At 45.1% G+C, this 21,584-nt stretch overlaps 1 protein-coding gene across 4 annotated transcripts in view; it reads left to right on the forward strand.

Annotated features, from left to right (window-relative positions):
• LOC137532676 (butyrophilin subfamily 1 member A1-like) overlaps positions 1 to 21,584 on the forward strand; it is a 92,601-nt gene that overhangs the window by 64,647 nt on the left and 6,370 nt on the right. For all 4 annotated transcript variants that reach the window (XM_068253478.1, XM_068253480.1, XM_068253477.1 and 1 more), the window contains exon 4: positions 5,403 to 5,678. In XM_068253478.1, the coding sequence (XP_068109579.1) occupies positions 5,403 to 5,678 (276 nt within the window). The remainder of the gene's footprint in view (positions 1 to 5,402; positions 5,679 to 21,584) is intronic.

The raw sequence follows: 21,584 nt of genomic DNA on the forward strand, positions 1-21,584 counted from the left end.
TATATGATTTTTGTTTTATTTTGTTATGGGGGGGGGGGGCGCCACAGGATTTCTTGCCTGGAGTGACAAGAAGGCTAGAGGCGCCCCTGATTCCTGTTCACAAGATTATACGCTTGTAACTATTGGGGAATTATTTCCGTGGTCAGCGCACAGGATGCGCGCTGACACTGCGGAAATCCTCCACAAGCGTGTAATTTAACAGAACCCAGCTATGGTGCTATGCACCTGTAGAGGGAAATTCCCACCAGCAGATGGAGCTATGGAGTGCAGGCTAACACAGCCTCTGCCCTGCCACAGATGCCAGATGGGAATTGTATGAGTTGAAGCAATGCAGGGCAAGATAGCCCTTAAAGAGAGAGAGCACAGAGACAGAATGTATGTGTGTCCACCAATCTAGTCGCCACCCAGCGACGGTGAACACACAACAGCGGAAACGAAGTGACACAAGACCAAATTAGACAGAGCACAAGTGTAGCAAGAAAGACATAGCAAATAACAATGATCAGAACAACAAGGAAAATAACAAACGCTAGCTAGACGCGAACACCGCACTCATTCGCAACAGCGAACGCGTTAAAGACACGATCACTGCACGTTAGGCGCCCAGTGATAAGCGTGCCACCCTAACTAACCAAAGTAACACAAACAAGAAATAGAGAACGCGAACGCTTGTTAAACGGTTAGCTCACCGAGCCTACAGCAAGCGTTCGTATCAGACAAGACAGACAAAAGGAGCAGCCAGCAGCAACCGCAGCTCTGGCCTACACTCCCAGACAGAGGGAACCACTGCCACTATCGCTAGGGCGAATGCGATCCCAATAGACAGCACGATTTCCTGTTGTCCGCCGCTGGCGACAAGACAATCGCAAGAGATAGACAGTACAAAGCAAAACAGATAAGTACAACCTGACTACACTAGAAGGGATGCCTAGTGCAGTCCCAAGGAATTACTCTAAACTAATCTTAGCAAACCATATCAAAGGCTGATACTCCAGGTGAGTTAGCAGGAACAAACCATCATGACCAGCAAGGAATTCTGGGAGCAAAAGGTATTTATACTGCAAGCCATCAAAGGAGGCAGCTAGGCAATTTGCATGACAAGTGTATGCAAATTCTTGACCAGCAGAGCAACTCTGAAACTTGCAAAGTGAAGACAGGTCTCTTTTCCTGAGACCTGCAGCACTCAGACCTAAATAATGGACAAACAGCTGTCTGTTTGTCAGTCTGAAGACTTATGAAGGTCGGGACAGCCCGACAAGGCCCAATTTCAGAGTCAATCCTCCTGAAACCGACCTCGTCGGAAGCAGAAGCCACCGAAACATGCCCATCAGTACTACAAGTCTCAGCGTAACACCCATCAGAACTGTGAATGCCAGAGAAGAACCCATCGACACCCTCCGAGCAATACCCACCACCTTCCAGGGACCGTCCAAAAATACCAAACCTGCTACAATACCTATTTGAAGTGTCCCTTTCAAGTGTCCCTTTCAACAGAGAAGCCACTGTTGATCCCATCCAGGGTACCAAGAAAAATTTCTCCCAGAATCTCCCAGAACACTTTGAAGCTCCGCAGAGATCCCAAGAGGCCAGAACGCTCACCAGGCTCACATGGAGAACTACCAAGAACCCCTATGGAACCCATGACCATTCCGGATTCAGGACTACCAGGACAACCATCAAGATCAGGGCTTACAGGGACCACTTCTGGGCATGCAGGCAGACAGGCAATATCAGAACATGTCTCCACCGAGGAAACATCTGAGCATGCTGGTAACCGAGACACACTTGGGCTTTCTGGGTCACAGAGTGCATCGGGGTACACTAGCACAAGAGAAACCTCAGGACACGTCAAGGAGCTGCCAACCTCAGAGTCCATCACAACAAGACCAAAACCAGGACCGGGCAGAGAACCATCACGAGTAGTGGTCACAAGTACTGGACTTTCAAAAGAAGACTTGGACTCAGACTTAGAAATTTCTGTGACTGTAATGGTATCTAACCAAAACTCATCATTGACTACGCATGACTGAAGCTCCACAAGAGCCGCAAAAGTAGTCAGTATAGCAGTGATGCCTACTGAAGTGGGCAATACCTCAGACGGCCCTGCGGGGCAGGAGGCACCTCCTAAAAGTTCTGCACCCTTTGGGAGGAACTCGGAGACCTCCAGAACATCAAACAGAAGCTCAGGAGCATTGTCTCCCAAGTTTTCTGACAAAGAAATCAAGGATTCTGAACTATCCATGTATGTCACAGGGCAAAACATCAAATACATTTTGCGGACCGAGCAAATGTCCCAGCGATGGTTCTACAATCCGCTGAGACTGAGTTTCATCTTCATGAACAGGATGCACAGGAATATCTACTGGAACACACACTGACTCCCTAATTCTAATCTCACTGCACGCAGAATTATGCATAGCAGTCAAACTAGACTGCAATTCCAAAATAGCAGAAAAACAGGTGAGAATAGTAGCAATACCTAGACGAGCCTCTAGGGTCACTGCAGGAGATTTTAGGCAAGGCAATATTGACTCATCCAGAGTACAGGGTGGAAAGTCATTTCTTTCCTCAGAGCAAGACATAGATTTATTTGCAGAAGAGGTTGTGACAACAACATGAGAAACTTTATTAGTCATATTAACATTACTCTTGAGGCTGCATGGTTTAGGAATTTTTCCCATAGCAGGGTCATCTGAGAAACAGGTATCAGATCGCACAGACTCAAACGCCACACAAGCAGGAGAGAATCTTTCAGAATTCACACAGGTGTCCACCACAGTAGTACACCCGTTCATTTCAGATTGCACAGTGTCTAAACTCACTTGCTTTACCCCAGAAAGGCAAGAACAATCATCGGACAACGGTGTCGCTTTATTGGAGTCAATTGGTTGGTGTGTGTGCAATTCATCCAAAATCGTCTGCCACACACAAATCAGCGGATCCACAAAACATTCGTCACACTCATCAGATCCAATCAAAGCGTACACAGACTCAAAACAAGAATTAAGAATCACCTCGCTTTTTGCGATGTAAAAATCGCAAAACGCCTTCCAATCAAACTCAAACTCCTCAATCAAAGCCCCAATCTCCCATGAAGCAAATGGAGGCTCAAACAACCCTGTATCAAGGCAACACTCATACGGGTTGCGATCAGGAACATGCATAGATTTTCTTACACCTTTAATATACTGAATAATTCTGCCTATCATAGGATCCACATATGCTTTAGCTTGGGGCAACAAAACCTGAGACTGAGATGTCTCTCTGGATTCATCACATTCAAGTGTTTTCCACAGTTCAGACTTTACAGAAATAATTTCTTTATTAGTAATTGCTATGGGCAAGGGATTTTTTAACTGGGAAGCCTTTCTAGACTTTTTACGTTTAGACTTAGCAGCTTTTGATGGCTGAGTAGATGGAACAGCTGATTGAGCTGCCGACAACAACTCGTTAAGGGGGTATGATAATTGAGATATTCTCAGCCAATTATGAATTACAAAGGCCAAGAATTCCAGGGGTCTTTGACTCAGGGTGGTATTATCTAACACATCATAAGCCCACTTTAACATTTCGCCCTCAAACAGAATGTAGGCCATTTGGTGGGCCCAGGTAGACACTGGGGTGCATCAGGGTTCGCTAAAAGTTTAGCACACTCAGACAAAAATTCATCTGCTGTTTCAGGTTCAAGATTTTTAAACCTCTTAAAGGTACAAGAAGCATATTCGACAAAAATGTACAAATCGGAAATTCCCTCTACACTGGGAAATTCGGTTTGGCTGGTCATACTGTAACGATTGGGGAATTATTTCCGTGGTCAGCGCACAGGATGCGTGCTGACACTGCGGAAATCCTCCACAAGCGTGTAATTTGACAGAACCCAGCTATGGTGCTATTCACCTGTAGAGGGAAATTCCCACCGGCAGATGGAGCTATGGACTGCAGGCGAACACAGCCTCTGCTCTGCCACAGATGCCAGATGGGAATTGTACGAGTTGAAGCAATGCAGGGCAAGATAGCCCTTAAAGAGAGAGAGCACAGAGACAGAATGTATGTGTGTCCACCAATCTAGTCGCCACCCAGCGACGGTGAACACACAACAGCGGAAACTAAGTGGGAACGCAATTGCAAGAGTGGCGATTGCCAAATAGTGACACAAGACCGAATCAGACAGAGCACAAGTGTAGCAAGAAAGACATAGCAAATAACAATGATCAGAACAACAAGGAAAATAACAAACGCTAGCTAAACGTGAACACCGCACTCATTCGCAACAGCGAACGCGTTAAAGACACGATCACCACGCGTTAGGCACCCAGTGATAAACGTGCCACCCTAACTAACCAAAGTAACACAAACATGAAATAGAGAACGCGAACGCTTGCTAAACAGTTAGCTCACCGAGCCTACAGCAAGCGTTCGCATCAGACAAGACAGACAAAAGGAGCAGCCAGCAGCAACCGCAGCTCTGGCCTACACTCCCAGACAGAGGGAACCACTGCCACTACCGCTAGGGCGAATGCGATCCCAATAGACAGCACGATTTCCTGTCGTCCACCGCTGGCGACAAGACAATCGCAAGAGATAGACAGTACAAAGCAAAACAGATAAGTACAACCTGACTACCCTAGAAGGGATGTCTAGTGCAGTCCCAAGGAATTACTCTAAACTAATCTTAGCAAACAATATCAAAGGCTGATACTCCAGGTGAGTTAGCAGGAACAAACCATCATGACCCGCAAGGAATTCTGGGAGCACAAGGTATTTATACTGCAAGCCATCAAAGGAGGCAGCTAGGCAATTTGCATGACAAGTGTATGCAAATTCCTGACCAGCTGAGCAACTCTGAAACTTGCAAAGTGAAGACAGGTCTCTTTTCCAGAGACCTGCAGCACTCAGACCTAAAGAATAGACAAACAGCTGTCTGCCCGTGCAGACAGCTAAGCAGATCATTACAACGCTCAAATAACGCTACCTGGGTGCTTGTAATTATAAAGGGGAACTCTTCATTCATCTTTCCAATGGAGGAACTTCTTAGAAGGAACTTCTTAGAATTGTTTAATTCCTCTATATGAGATCCTCAAATTAACATCCTAGCCTCACAAAGATTATGTCAATCAGGGTGAAAACTACGTATTTATTCTAAAGGCATGGAGACTGCAAAGCTATTCGCAATACTGTAATAACAGCAGATCTTGTTTTCGATTATTTTTTTTGATTGATTTCTCATAGAAGTGAATGGAAATTAATATGAAAAATGATCGGAAAATCCATTGGACAGTAAATCTGCTGAAAAATCTCACTGTGTATACCTAGCATTAGTGTTAAGAACCGTTTTGTAATAAATAACTATCATTACAAAGTGCAGCTAATGAATTTAGTCCATTCCTTTGCCTTTTCTACAGCGCTTGGCACAAGTCCATTTCTGCACATTGAATACCACTCCCAAGATCTCATGAGCGTGGTATGTTCATCATCTGGGTGGTATCCAAAGCCAGAAGCCTACTGGCTGGATGAGAAGAATGAAGCACTCAAAGATTCAACATCAGAGATTACTAATGAAAACCAGACGTACAGCATTACCACCTCAATTCTATACCGCAAAAAATCAAACAAGACTTCATGCATAATTCAAAACTCTCGACCAAGGTATCAAAGAACGGCTACAATTCAAATATCAGGTATGTTATTTCTTTAAATTTATAGTGAAGGTTTTGTTGTGGAAATGTAATTTTCTTGCATGCAAGGAAATGGACTGCTGGACCAGTGGGTGTAAGAGGATCTCAAAAGCCTCTTGACTATCCAGGTGTGTGCCACCATGCACTGCCATTTACTTATAGCAAACCTGTGACTTTTAAAAACACAAAATGTAGATACTTAGAGGGATGCTATAGAGGCTTCTTAGATCCTCCTTGAGCCTACCTCTGCTCGCCAGGACCCTCTTCTTCTTCCTGATCATGCTCCACTCCATGCATGAGGGCGGCCGCACTGCGCAAAGGCACTGACAGCGTACATCTGTACTAATAAAGAAAACTGTGAAGATTGTTTTGGGTGACAAAGATTTAAATTGTGTACAGGGCTTTACAGCATGGCATATTGTAAAACCATTTAAGTGGTTTGAAAATCAAATTTCATCTGTAGTCTAAAGCATTAAACACAGCATAAATCTAATAGCAAAAAGAAATGAAATGGTGCTTCATATAGAAAAGTTCCTTTTTAACCACTTAAGTCTATCTGGACGGATATATCCGTTTAGACAGCCGGCCCGGCTGCTGTTGTGCCAGCGTGCAATTTCACAGGCTCTCGCACGTGCTCCCGCTGCCTTCCGTTATCCAAAAGATCAATTAATGGAAACATAGTTCCCATTCATTGATCTAAGTTCTCGGCAGAAAAACCGATGGCTTTTTATCAGAGTCTTTCTGAGCAAAATAATGATTCCCGTCCTTCTTACGCTTCCTGGAAGGCGAGAGCGTTCACTTCCAGGACTAAAAAAAATGTGGCCATCTTGTGGCCAAATAGTAAAACTACATCAGCATACATTTTTTATTAAATAAACACATATTATTACTTTTAAAATTAACTTTACTTCCCACACCAAAAATTACCCATATAAAAATTTTAATAAAAAAAAAAAAATTACAATAAAATAAATAAATAAAAAGTTACCTAAGGGTCTGAACTTTTTTTTAATACGCATGTCAAGAGAGTATATTACTATAATTTTTAAACTATGAGCTTGTAAATAGTGATGGACGCAAATTGAAAAAATGCACCTTTATTTCCAAATAAAATATCGGTGCCATACATTGTGATAGGGACATAACTTAAATGGTGTAATAACCGGGACAAATGGGCAAATAAAATACATGGGTTTTAATTATGGTAGCATGTATTAATTTCAAACTATAATGGCCAAAACCTGAGAAATAATGAATTTTTTCCATTTCTTTCTTAATTTTCCTGTTTAAATGGATTTAGAACAAAATAATTCTTAGTAAAATGTACCACTCAAAGAAAGCCTAAATGGTGATGGAAAAAACAAGATATAGATCATTTCAGTGTGATAAGTAGTAAAAAAGTTATTGGCGAATGAATGGGAGGTGAAAGTTAACGGTTAGCTAACGGTTAGCACGCTTGTGAAAAGCCCCTTATCACGCCTAAAGAAACTTAGCACGCGCTAATTAGCGCTAACGTGCAAAGTGCCGCGCGCAGCACTTTGTGTGCACAAAAGACGGTGAGCGCAAACGGTGCACCCTATGCGCCTATAAGGTCGCATTGGATGTGTCCTAAACGTTGCACCCATGTGATGTTTATGGCACATCCAATGCGACTTTATAGGCGCACAGGGTATGCCGTTTTCATCGCACCCGATGCGACGTTTCGTGTGCACCAGCCTTTGTGCACGCAAAGTTTTTGCGCACGGTACTTTGCGCGCAATCTTATTCAGCTTGGTGCGTGCTAACTTAGCACTCCAGTTAGCACGTCCAAAGCCTTAAGGGCCCATATGCAATTCAGTTTTTCACCTGAGTTTTCTCCTAGGTGATATTTTAAAACTTGTCAATAAAATGCATTTTAAACCCCCAGCAACCAAAAAAAATACTCAAAATAATTTTGATAGTACCTCTTCTCCTACTTTGTGGTACTTTTTCCTTTGCAAATTGGTGAAAACGTATTCTAAATTGAAGATGAAAAATTATCTCCTAGGAGAAAAGTCAGGTGAAAAAGTGAATTGCATATGGCCCAAGGTGTGCTAACTAGGTTAGCACCAAATAGTGAATCAGGCCCATAAGGTGAAACAACACTGTATAGTAGTGATGCGCGGATACCTCATTATCCTATTCGAGTTTGGTCGAATTCGGATAGTAAACTATCCGAATTCACTCGAAGTCGGATATCCGATGTAATTGAATATCCGATTCGACCTCGGATATCCGACGTCGCTATCCGAGGTCAATGATGCATGAAAACACCTTTTTTATGAAGAAAAACATCAAGTGATTATGTGGTGATGTAGTAGTTATAAAAAAGGTCTCAAAAAAGTAAATTAACTTCATGAAAAGTGTTTGCATGAGAAGGTGTGTCCAAAATGGTTGTTGGAAGTCTTCATTTACGTCGTCTTCATCTTCTGCTTCTATATCTTCTTCTTCTATATATTCTTCTTCTTCTATATCTTCTTCTTCTTCTTCGTCATCTTCTTCTATATCTTCTTCTTCTATATCTTCTTCTTCTATATCTTCTTCTTCTTCTATATCTTCTTCTTCTTCTTCAATATCTTCTTCTATATCTTCTTCTTCTTCTTCTTCTATATCTTCTTCTTCTATATCTTCTTTTTCTATATTTTCTTCTTCTATATCTTCTTCTTCTTCTTCTATATCTTCTTCTTCTTCTATATCTTCTTCTTCTATATCTTCTTTTTCTTCTATATCTTCTTCTTCTTCTTCTATATTTTCTTCTTCTTCTTCTTCTTCTTCTTCTTCTTCTTCTTCTTCTTCTTCTTCTTCTTCTTCTACTATATCTTCTTCATCTTTTTCTATATCTTCTTCTTCTTCTTCTATATCTTCTTCTTCTATATCTTCTTCATCTTCTTCTATATCTTCTTCTTCTTCATCATCTTCTTCTATATCTTCTTCTTCTATATCTTCTTCTTCTATATCTTCTTCATCTTCTATATCTTCTTCTTCTTCTATATCTTCTTCATCTTCTATATCTTCTTCATCTTCTTCATCTTCTTCTATATCTTCTTCTTCTATATCTTCTTCCTCTTCATCTTCTTCTTCCTCTTCTTCTCTATCATTATATTTATTTATTGTATTTATAAAGCGCCAACATATTACGCAGCGCTGGACAATAAATAGGGATACATACAATATTTAGGGGTGACATACAGCAAAATGACAATACCTGAATACAAGAAAGATCAGATCATGCAGCACAGTATGAGTACAAGGTAATGCTTAGTCAGTCACTGGATGGAGCATGGAGATTAGGCAAGTTAGGTTCACTCAGATGCATAGCATGGGTTCACAGTAATGGGTGCATGATCAGGTTGGACACAAAAGGAGGAGGACCCTGCCCAAAGGCTTACAATCTAATATATTATTATATTATGTTATGTTATTATATTATGTGTCTTGGTTTTCCTTTCTTTTGTAATTTTTTTTTTTTACTTCATTTGTGGAAATATTTTATTGTAATAACACCATAGTTATATTTGTGTTGATGGCATAATAGGTAGGTAGTGGCACATTGCAAGCCACAGCGCCTTTTTCTGTGTACCCTGGCGGTGGTAAAACACAGACATCAGCAGGAGGAGGAAGTAGTAGTTGCAGGCTTGCAGCTATTTGTACTGTGTGGTAATAGTCGGTCGGTACTCGATAGGAGAGTGGGTGGGCAGGTGGCAGTAGAAAATAGTTCTTCTTCTGTTCTCCCTGGCAGTGGTAGCAGCACACAGACAGCAGAAGCTCAATGCAGCTACAGGAGGAGGAGTAATGTGTGTCAGGCAGTGTGATGTGACTGACATAATAGGCCCTGATACCTAGCGGTGGTACCAGGGCCATAAATGAACATCATGAGGTTCCAGACAGCGGTCGTGAAGCCCACATTTTGTCCAATACACAATTGGGACAGCACAGTTTTCAACCCGGACACCTCTAAAATAATTACAATTTTTTTTTTAAATTATTGCAGCTATTGTTGAGCGTAATAGCTGGTGGCGCTTGGGCAGCAGCACCTTGTAATGTGTTCCCTGGCAGCGGAGAGGAGACACAGACAGCAGGAGGAAATATAACAGCAGGCAGCGTGAGGAGGATAAGTGTGTGTGGCAGACTGGCATTTGGCAGCAGGCAGGAGGGCAGGCAGCGAGACATAGTAGGCCCTGGGTCCTAGCGGTGGTTCCAGGGCCGTAAATACACAGCATGAGGTTCCAGACAGCGGTCGTGAAGCCCACATTGTGTCCAATACACAATTGGGACAGCACAGTTTTCAACCCGGACACCTCTAAAATAATTACAATTTTTTTTTTAATTATTGCAGCTATTGTTGAGCGTAATAGCTGGTGGCGCTTGGGCAGCAGCACCTTGTAATGTGTTCCCTGGCAGTGGAAACACACAGACAGCAGGAGGAAATATAACAGCAGACAGCGTGAGGAGGATAAGTGTGTGTGGCAGACTGGCATTTGGCAGCAGGCAGGAGGGTAGGCAGCGAGACATAGTAGGCCCTGGGTCCTAGCGGTGGTCCCAGGGCCGTAAATACACAGCATGAGGTTCCAGACAGTGGTCGTGAAGCCCACATTGTGTCCAATACACAATTGGGACAGCACAGTTTTCAACCCGGACACCTTAAAATAATTACAATTTTTTTTTAATTATTGCAGCTATTGTTGAGCGTAATAGCTGGTGGCGCTTGGGCAGCAGCACCTTGTAATGTGTTCCCTGGCAGCGGAGAGGAGACACAGACAGCAGGAGGAAATATAACAGCAGGCAGCGTGAGGAGGATAAGTGTGTGTGGCAGACTGGCATTTAGCAGCAGGCAGGAGGGCAGGCAGCGAGACATAGTAGGCCCTGGGTCCTAGCGGTGGTCCCAGGGCCGTAAATACACAGCATGAGGTTCCAGACAGCGGTCGTGAAAATCCCACATTGTGTCCAATACACAATTGGGACAGCACAGTTTTCAACCCGGACACCTCTAAAATAATTACAATTTTTTTGTTTAAATGATTGCAGCTATTGTTGAGCGTAATAGCTTGTGGCACTTTGGCAGCAGCACCTTGTAATGTGTTCCCTGGCAGTGGAAACACACAGACAGCAGGAGGAAATATAACAGCAGGCAGCGTGAGGAGGATAAGTGTGTGTGGCAGACTGGCATTTGGCAGCAGGCAGGAGGGCAGGCAGCGAGACATAGTAGGCCCTGGGTCCTAGCGGTGGTCCCAGGGCCGTAAATGAACAGCATGAGGTTCCAGACAGTGGTCGTGAAGCCCACATTGTGTCAAATACACAATTGGGACAGCACAGTTTTCAACCCGGACACCTGTAAAATAATTAAAAAAAATTTTTTTTTATTCAAATTAATGCAGCTATTTTTGAGCGTAATAGCTGGTGGCGCTTGGGCAGCAGCACCATGTAATGTGTTCCCTGGCAGTGGAGACACAGACAGCAGGATGAAATATAACAGCAGCAGCAGCAGCAGGTGTATGTGTGTGTGGCAGTCGTCACTTCATGTACCCTTCTCGCCGACAACAGGGGCCATGAATTCGCCTTCCACCCAAGCCTGGTTCATTTTGAGAAACGTCAGTCTGTCCACAGACTTGTGAGACAGACGAGATCGCTTCTCAGTGACGACTCCACCGGCTGCACTGAAGCAACGCTCTGACAGTACGCTGAAAGGGGGGCAGGAGAGCACTTCCAGGGGTACTGCGCAAGCTCGCTCCAGATCGGCAGGTGCTTGACCATGGGATCAACAGGGGCCACGCTGTCAAGCCCGCTGAAGGACCCCATGTAGTCAGCCACCATGCGGGTCAAGCGCTGCCTGTGACTGGAGAAGGATGCTGCTGCAGGCACCTCCTCTCTAGTCCTTGGCAGCTCTACACTCATGTAGAGCTCTTGGGTCAGAGACAGCAGGTCTGTGGTGCGCGAGCGCTTGCTGCTGGTGGATGCAGGCACCTACTGCTGCCTCTGTGCTGGCTGGACAGTGGGGGTGGATGGCTCAGGGAAGGCTTCCTGCAAGCGCTCAAAAAAGGGACAGCTGCAAATCCCTCATTTGTTGCGCACGGTCTCCTCCTGCAGGCAGGAACTGGCTGAGCTTCCCCTTCAGACGTGGAATCAGCATCATGCAGATCCAGATGTCCTCCCTCTGCTTCATCTGGATCACCATTGGGTCCTTGCGCAGGCACCTCAGCATGTGCGCTGCCATTGGGAACAGTCTGGCCACGTCTGTTGGCACATCATCGGCAGCCCCAGAGCCGACACTGCTGTCCTCCTCTGCCTCCTCCACCTCATCCTCTCTCCACCCCCGCACCAGTCCAGCTGCGCTCTGCTGCTCCCCCTCATCAGCAGCAAGGTCAGGGACCTCCACCAACTCCGAGCCCTCCTCCTCAGAGGTGGCCTGTGAAGCTGCCTGCAGCTCCTGCTGGTCCAAGGCTGCCGCTCCCTCTTCCACCAGTGCATACAGGGCCCTGTTCAGCACACACACCAAGGGGACCCACTCGCACACCATTGCATGGTCCCTGCTCACCATGTTGGTGGCCTGCAGGAAGGGTGCCAGGACTGAGCACACCTGCTGCATGTGCCCCCAGTCCTCCGTGGAGATGATGGACGGGAGGTTGGTGGCGGCACGCCCAGTTGCAGTGAGGGAGGCAACTGTTGCTCGTGCAACGTACTGGCTGACAGCCTGCCTCTGTTCAACCAGACGCTCCAACATCGCCAGGGTGGAGTTCCAGCGAGTTGGAACATCGAGCATGAGCCGGTGCTGTGGCAGGTGCAGCTCCTTCTGCACCTCTTCCAGGCTCGCCACGGCTGCAGGCGAGTGCCGGAAGTGACGCACAACCTTCCTTGCCGCCTCAAGGAATCGGTCCATCCCCTGGTAGGTCCGCAGGAACTTTTGGACTACCAGGTTCAGGACGTGCGCCAGGCAGGGGATGTGGGTCAGGTCTCCCCTGCTGATGGCAGCGACCAGGTTTGCCCCATTGTCGGACACCACCTCTCCGACTCTGAGGCCTCTGGGGGTCAGCCAATTCCTCTCCTGCTCTCAGAGTTTGGCCAGGACGTGGTTCGCCGTCAGTTTGGTCTTCCCCAGGCTGACCAATTCCAGCAGCGCTTGGCAGTGGCGGGGCTTCACGCTGCTGCTGAGGCGTGGGGTTTGGGCTGGTGTGGCGGAGGATGGAAGCGGATCAGAGGAACCTGCTGCTTTTCCGCTGACCCTGCATGGTGGCACCACCCACTGCGTTGTTGGTGCTGCTGCTGCTCTGGCAGTGCCGGCCGATGCTGCTCCCCCCTCCTCACCCCCTTCCACCAAGCTGACCCAATGCGCGGTGAAGGACAGATAGCGGCCTGTCCCAAACCGGCTGCTCCACGAGTCCATGGTGACGTGGACCCGTTGACCCACCGCGTGCTCCAGCCCTCTCCCGACATTGGCCATCACAGAGCGGTGAAGTGCAGGGATGGCCGTGCGTGCAAAATAATGTCGGCTGGGGATTGGCCAATCGGGGGCTGCACACATCAGGAGCGCACGCATGTCGCTCTCCTCCTGCACAAGGGAATAAGGCAGTTCAGCTGACACAAGCGACGGCTGCTGGGAGGCAGAACCCTGACCACCCCCTGGAAGGTGTCGCTGAGCAGGGTCTGGCGAGGTCTTTTGCTGGCACGGGAAGCAGTGGAGGGAGCAGAGGAGGCCACTGAGGACTGGCTGCCAGAACAGGCCTCAGTGTCGGCGGCAGGAGTTGCAGAGGGAGGAGGAGCAGTGCGTTGCTGACGCACTTCTGCTGCCGACGGCTTCGCAGTGGTGGCGGGTCTGCCACTGCCAGCTTCCTTCAACTTCACGAACTCCTCATGCTCGTGAAAGTGTTTCCCTGCAAGGTGGTTGACCAGAGAGGTGGTGCCAAACACTGAGGGCTCTGCTGAGCTGCTTGCGGCACTGGTTGCAGGTGGCATACTTGCGTTCCAAATATGGAAGGGTGAAAAAATTCCATATTGGGGAGGTGAAGTTGCCCCTTTGGCTGGAAGGTGCTGCTGCCGCTGGTCTCCCTGTGGTGGTTGGGGGGGAAGGGGGGGTTCTTGGTGCGGCTGGTGGTGGCACTGGCAGAACTCGTCTCCTGATCAGCACGCTGTGTGGCCTGCATACCACGCCCACTTGTGATCCTGCCCATGCCTGCGATGCTGATCCTTCTAGCAAGGCCCACAGACGCATCCTCCTCCTCCTCAGAGCTGATGACATCCCCACTCCCAGGACCTGGCAACCAGTCTTTGTCTTGCTCCCTGTCATCATCATCCTCCCCCTCCACAAACATGTCCTGCTGGGATCCCCCAAACTCCCCTTCTGCATGCATGGGCGGATGGACAGTCACCACTGTCTGATTGTCCAAAGCATCATCCCCCAAAGTGCCCATGAGCATTCCTTCCTCTGCCAATTCTTCTGCAACAGCACTCCATACCTTCTCTGTGCTTGGGGTCCATAAGAAGGTGCTGAGTGACAGGGTGCTGGTGTCACCCGCTGGGGCTGGAGAACTGCACTCCTGCTCCCCAGGCAGTGCTGGGCGGCTGCTGCTGCTCTTGCGAACAGGAGTGGTGGTGGGGGTGGAGGACTCGGTTCCAGAGCTAATGGTGGCCTGCTCATCCACCATCAGTTCCACCACAGCGTCTGCGTCCTTCTCCTCAATAGGACGGCTACGACCTGGCGGTGGGAGGAACATCTGGGCCACACGCTGCTGCTGCTGCTGTGTCTCTGCAGCGTGACTCCCAGCTGTTGGGCGGCCAAGGCGTCCACGGCCAGTGGCTAATGGCGGAATAGCCACTGGTGCAGACGCAGAACTGCGCATGGTGGCGGTGGCGCAGGTGCCACGCCCACATCCTCCTCTCTTGGTGATGCCCTTGCTGCCCTTACTGCCCCTGCCCAGACCGCGGCTGCCAGTGCCAGACATTGTATATTTTTAATATTATACAAATGAAAAAAAAACGTATGTATGTAAAGGCGGGTGGGACAAGTGGGGTACTTTAATGGGGTGGGACTGGTGGTGGTGGGTGTGTGAGGTGACGGACAGGTGTACTCTACAGCAGAGATCGGTGTAGCGCTAACGAGAGAGTGCGCACTGCGCACACAAAGACCCTAGCTGATGATGACTGACGGTGTCCCTATACACAGACTACAGTACAAGTCAGCAAATACACAATAGAAGTAATAAACAATAGGACGGGTGTAGAACTAACGAGAGGGTGCGTACAGCGCAGACGTGCACTGACTGCGCACACAAAGACCCTAGGTAACGCGGTGACGGATGGTACCTATACACAGACTAGAGTACACTACAGTACTAACTAAACAATAGAAGAATCTAGCTAAACAATACAACAGGTGTTACTAGATTACAGAGAGCAGATACAGCAGGACAGGTATAGCAGTAAAGCTGGGCCTTGCTAACTATAAAATAGTACAATATCTAGTGGAGGAAATAATTATTTGACCCCCTCACTGATTTTGTAAGTTTGTCCAATGACAAAGAAATGAAAAGTCTCAGAACAGTATCATTTCAATGGTAGGTTTATTTTAACAGTGGCAGATAGCACATCAAAAGGAAAATCGAAAAAATAACCTTAAATAAAAGATAGCAACTGATTTGCATTTCATTGAGTGAAATAAGTTTTTGAACCCCTACCAACCATTAAGAGTTCTGGCTCCCACAGAGTGGTTAGACACTTCTACTCAATTAGTCACCCTCATTAAGGACACCTGTCTTAACTAGTCACCTGTATAAAAGACACCTGTCCACAGAATCAATCAATCAAGCAGACTCCAAACTCTCCAACATGGGAAAGACCAAAGAGCTGTCCAAGGATGTCAGAGACAAAATTGTAGACCTGCACAAGGCTGGAATGGGCTACAAAACCATTAGCAAGAAGCTGGGAGAGAAGGTGACAACCGTTGGTGCAATTGTTCGAAAATGGAAGGAGCACAAAATGACCATCAATCGACCTCGCTCTGGGGCTCCACGCAAGATCTCACCTCGTGGGGTGTCAATGGTTCTGAGAAAGGTGAAAAAGCATTCTAGAACTACACGGGAGGAGTTAGTGAATGACCTCAAATTAGCAGGGACCACAGTCACCAAGAAAACCATTGGAAACACATTACACCGCAATGGATTAAAATCCTGCAGGGCTCACAAGGTCCCCCTGCTCAAGAAGGCACATGTGCAGGCCCGTCTGAAGTTTGCCAATGAACACCTGAATGATTCTGTGAGTGACTGGGAGAAGGTGCTGTGGTCTGATGAGACCAAAATAGAGCTCTTTGGCATTAACTCAACTTGCTGTGTTTGGAGGAAGAAAAATGCTGCCTATGACCCCCAAAACACCGTCCCCACCGTCAAGCATGGGGGTGGAAACATTTTGCTTTGGGGGTGTTTTTCTGCTAAGGGCACAGGACAACTTAATTGCATTAACGGGAAAATGGACAGAGCCATGTATCGTGAAATCCTGAACGACAACCTCCTTCCCTCTGCCAGGAAACTAAAAAATGGGTCGTGGATGGGTGTTCCAGCACGACAATGACCCAAAACATACAGCAAAGGCAACAAAGGAGTGGCTCAAGAAGAAGCACATTAAGGTCATGGAGTGGCCTAGTCAGTCTCCGGACCTTAATCCAATAGAAAACCTATGGAGGGAGCTCAAGCTTAGAGTTGCACAAAGACAGACTCGAAACATTAGGGATTTAGAGATGATCTGCAAAGAGGAGTGGACCAACATTCCTCCTAAAATGTGTGCAAACTTGGTCATCAATTACAAGAAACGTTTGACCTCTGTGCTTGCAAACAAGGGTTTTTCCACTAAGTATTAAGTCTTTTATTGTTAGAGGATTCAAAAACTTATTTCACTCAATGAAATGCAAATCAGTTGCTATCTTTTATTTAAGGTTATTTTTTCGATTTTCCTTTTGATGTGCTATCTGCCACTGTTAAAATAAACCTACCATTGAAATGATACTGTTCTGAGACTTTTCATTTCTTTGTCATTGGACAAACTTACAAAATCAGTGAGGGGTCAAATAATTATTTCCTCCACTGTCTATCTAACACAGAAGCAGTACAGTAAGGACAGGTGAGAGCACAGGTGAGGTGAGGTAACTAGAGACTAGAGCAAGAGCACAGAGCAGGGCAGGCACAGGGCCTAGCTGCAGGCTGCAGGCCTGCAGCAGCAGCGCCAGTGACAGACTCTCCCTCCCTAGTCCCTAATCACACAACCTAAACTGCCTAAAATACAATCTATCTACAATACAAAGCAATACAGTTGAAGATCAAGTGTTGGAGTGTAAAAACGCTAGGTTTAGAACAATAGCAATGCACTTGCACACAGACAAAAAGCACTGGAGCAGTTCTCTCAGTACAATCAGTCAGTAAGTCGCAAGCAGGACGAGTGAGGCAAGATGGCGTCCGCTATTTATAGAGGGGGGCTTGGCCAGGCTCCCCCTCTGTGATTGGCTACAGTCAGAGGGCTTGGAGCCCTCTGATTCGCTTGTGAGGACTCGAGGTGACGTCTGTCGTGACGCTATCCGAGCTTGTGACACTATCCGAGCTCGGATAGCTAGGATATCTCCGGATAGCTGCTTGCTATCCGAGTGCGCTCGGATAGCACAGCCCGGATAGCTAATACTATTCGAGCTCGCTATTCGAGCTCGAATAGTGAAAAAAGAGCTAGGATATCCGAGTACCTCGGATATCCTAGCTCAGATGAGCATCACTACTGTATAGACTGAAGTGGTTTAAACTGTAGTTCCAATATGCACTGAAACCGCACCCCACTCTAGTGTGCACTCATCTCACTGTAGTGTGCACATACTATGAACACAAGCTGTACATTTAACCATACGCTGTACTATCTTTTCAATATCCTTAAATTTGCGTCATTCTCAACAGGCACCAATTTGCTACTGTATATAAACTCTTAAATGATAAGGAATCTGAACAAAAGAGGAGAGGGCAATAGAAAAGCTTTGTAGATTAGCTTTTAGTCCCTAGGCTTGTACAAAGGACAAGGGGGAGCTTGGAGGAGAAAAGGTTTAAAAAAGGGTTCTTTATAGTAAGAGTGGTTAAAATGTGGAATAATTTAATTCAGATTAGCAAATTCTATATCCACATTAAGAAAAACAAAAGTTTGCTTTCTTAAAACAGAAAGAATTTGCTATAATTGAGGTTGAAGTGAGCTTGAGATGTCTCCCAGTGCATCACTGCTGAATATATGCAAATTAACCATTGTTACCCTTAGAAGCTAAACACACCTCCAGAACCGCTGGAATGCAATGATGTGTCAGCTTGTTAATTTGTACAGAGCCAGAATAATCCAACATGCATACAGACTGTTTTGGATTTTTTGATCCTCATCAGTGCATGGCATGGATTAATTTGTCTCTGTGGAGTAGGGCTATACCCACGTTTAAAGGGGGTTTGGATGCTTTCCTTGCATTGAAGGACATCCGTAAGATCCAGAAATTTTATCTGATTGCCATCTGGAGCCGAAAAGGAATTTTTTCCCTTATAGGACTATTTGTTCTAAGTTTTTCACCTTCCTCTAGAGCAACTGAGATATGTGAGGGTTCAGGCTAGTGTTGTACCATATTTTCTAGTTGGACTTGATGGACATATGTCTTTATCAGCCCAACTAACTACGTAACTATGTATATCTTTATTACAAAACCGAACATTTGGGGGCATATAAACAGAAAATATAGCCTATGCATATGAAAGAACAGCATGATAAAAACAATTACAAATTACAGTGCAACATGAAAGTAAGTGCTTTTATTTTCAGCCTCGATCTTTCCTGAACCTGCAGGACTTCATGCAAGCATCGCCTTCAGTGTTATATTGAATGTTATACTCGTGGCAGTTATATACACAATCCTCTATAAAATATATAAATTCCGTAAGAAGGAAAGAGACAAAAGTAAGTGTTTTATATGTGTGAAAGGAAATAGCATTTTTATTTATTTTTCTAAGCACGAAAAAATAAGCATTGAAAAATATTTAATGAGACACACATGTAATAAAAAACAATATTTCATTTTGTTTGTGAGCAGAAGAGAGCTTTGCTTTGATGTTGTAGTAGACAAGTCACTAACATTATGAAAGCAAAGCCTGCAGAGTTGGGTTCTGATAACTAGGCCCTATCATTCTTTTATTTTTGCAAAACAAGGTCATTTTTCCAAGGTTCTCTGCTTATTTCACAGGGGGTTATGTTAGATAGAAACATAAGCTCTTGCCTCATCTCAGAAGGGATTATCCCAGATAGACTAGCCCCTCTTCTCTTATTTTACAATAGATGTTTTCAGGCAATAGTATTTGGCAAGCAGCTTAACTCTTCTGTGTTCTGCTCCCCATTTGCAGACTCCCTTTTCATTATGGGGCAACCTCACTTCCAGTTGCTCCCTTTGGCAGCAGTTGTCCAAGGCCTTGGCCTTTGTGGCCTTTTTAGAAATTCATTCCTGGAAGAGATGAAAAAAATGATCTCCTAGGAGAAGATGTTTGAGATAAGTTAATTGAATGAGGCTTGAGGTCTAGCTAGCAAGGCTTCCTGGGATGTCTCTGACTGGCAGCTCTATAGGTAGGCATGTGACACTAACCCGAACATGGTAATGAACAATCCATCCCTGGGGAACAAGTTTATATTTCAACTCACAACAGAACTTGGTGCTTAACAAAGCTCTCAGTACTCATTTGAGCAATTTGATATCCTCTAGTTTGATTAACAAATTATTACTGCCATTCATTTTAAGTATAATTTAATAAGTAGGAGCAAATGTTGCCATTGAATGCTGGGAGATGTACCTGGATCTGATGTTTTTAATGATGGGACACCATAGTTACAGGGTATAAAATCACACATTATTTTTAATATAAGATTAGACTTATTAATTTAAATATATATTTTACATCTTTAAAAAAATGTAATCATTGCTATGTCTTTTTGTCTTTCTTTTTTTGCAGAAAGAAAACAAAATGGTAATGTAAATGTTTATTTATCATAAGCTTTCTTTACATTAATGTTTTCCATCTATATAGTTATGGACCCTGATGCAATTACATGTCACAGGAAACACTTAGGCTACTTACACACCAGGACGTTGCGTTTAGGGGACGTTATAGGGCACATAACGTGCCCCTAACGCAACGCCTGGTGGTGTTGGAGCAGGATGCTACCAAGAGCCGCGTTACAAGCAGCTCTTGGTGCGCCTGCTCTGTCGGAGGCACTGCGGAGACCACGTTAGCAGAGCTCTCCGCATCACGTGGTCCCGCCAGCCAATCCGCGGCCGCTCCAGGATGTAAACACTGCAAGTGCAGTGAATAATAAGTAGCCATGTGCCTGGCTACGTAGCGGGCAGCGGCCTCTCCCCGCCTCCTCTCCGCCCATAAAATGAAAAAAAAAAACCCTACTGAGCATGTGCAAACAGTCTAACGTGGCTTAGCCACGTGTAAAGTACTGCATGCAGTACGTTATGTAGACGTGCTGCGTTACAATGTATTTCATTGCTGTGCGTTGGGGTGCGTTACAGGCTGTTCTAACGTGCGCCTGTAACGTCCCACTGTGAAAGCAGCCTTAATCGACAAAATACCTCTTCAGCAGCCAGCAAACAATATTCCCCCAGTACCCCCCCTTCCCCCGCGCCTTTTCCTACAGCTAAGTAGCATGCTCAGCACCTTGAGGCAGGGAACACACTTGAAGGCAGGGAACACACTTGACTGTTTTGGTACGCGTTTTCTGCACAGAAAAACTGAGAATTCATGTTAATCAATGTGCTAGTTCACACTTCATGTGTTTTTCAACCGCAGAAAAAAAACCTGACATTCTGCATCATGATTCTGCACATTTTGTCAGTTTTCTGTATCAATTACATTAGCTGCAGTGAAAAAACGCAGGTGTTTTTCTGTATAGAAACACACTTGGTGTGCAGAAAACGTATGCAGAAAAACGTGCGCAGAAAACTGAAAAGTCCTGCATGCCACATCATTTTACATTTGAGAAAAATTTGAAATAGGTTTTGTAGAGTGGCTACAGGAAATGCGGAATTCTTCCAAGAATAACTGGGGCAACCAGAAATAATACATTTGGGTAGAGATGGAAAGAGTAAGGTTGGCCATGCACTCATTGAATAGTGACACATCAGTCAAAAGATTGATATCTTCCAAATATTGATCTGTTTACCTATTCTACCACTCTGCTACTGTTTGATATTAGACGAGATTTTAGAATAAATTTTGACTAATATCATTCTGACAATCAATTTCACATAAGTGTGATCCCTGTAACTAGCTAGCTTTGTACTGCATAACTGGGTACTCTTCAGTGGATTGGTAATGGACAGCAGAGGAACCTCATGCATGTTGATTTTTTCCTCCAGCATCCATCCAAACAATATGGTTCACTAAAGTGTTAAAGAGCACCGAAGCTTGCGCAGTCATAAGTGTGCTGATTTCTACTTTCATATTAATGATGAATAGAAAATTAAAATTTCATTTAACCATTTCAGCCTGCGGGGATTTTTCACCTTATGCAACAGAGCAATTTTCACTTCCCATTGATTCACCAATAACTTTATCACTAATTATCACAATTATCACAATGAATATCTTGTTTTTTCTGCCACCAATTAGGCTTTCTTTGGGTGGTAAATTTTGCTAAGAATTATTTTTTTTCTAAATTCATTTTAACAGGAATATTAAGAAAAAAATGGAAAAAATTAATTATTTCTCACATAGTTTTCGACCATTATAGCTTTAAAATAATACATGCTACCATAATTAAAACCTATGTATTTTATTTGCTCATTTGTCTCGGTTATTACACCATTTAAATTTTGTCCATATCACAATGTATGGCGCCAATATTTTATTTGGA

This window comes from Hyperolius riggenbachi, chromosome 9 (assembly GCF_040937935.1).
Source record: "Hyperolius riggenbachi isolate aHypRig1 chromosome 9, aHypRig1.pri, whole genome shotgun sequence".
NCBI lineage: Eukaryota > Metazoa > Chordata > Amphibia > Anura > Hyperoliidae > Hyperolius > Hyperolius riggenbachi.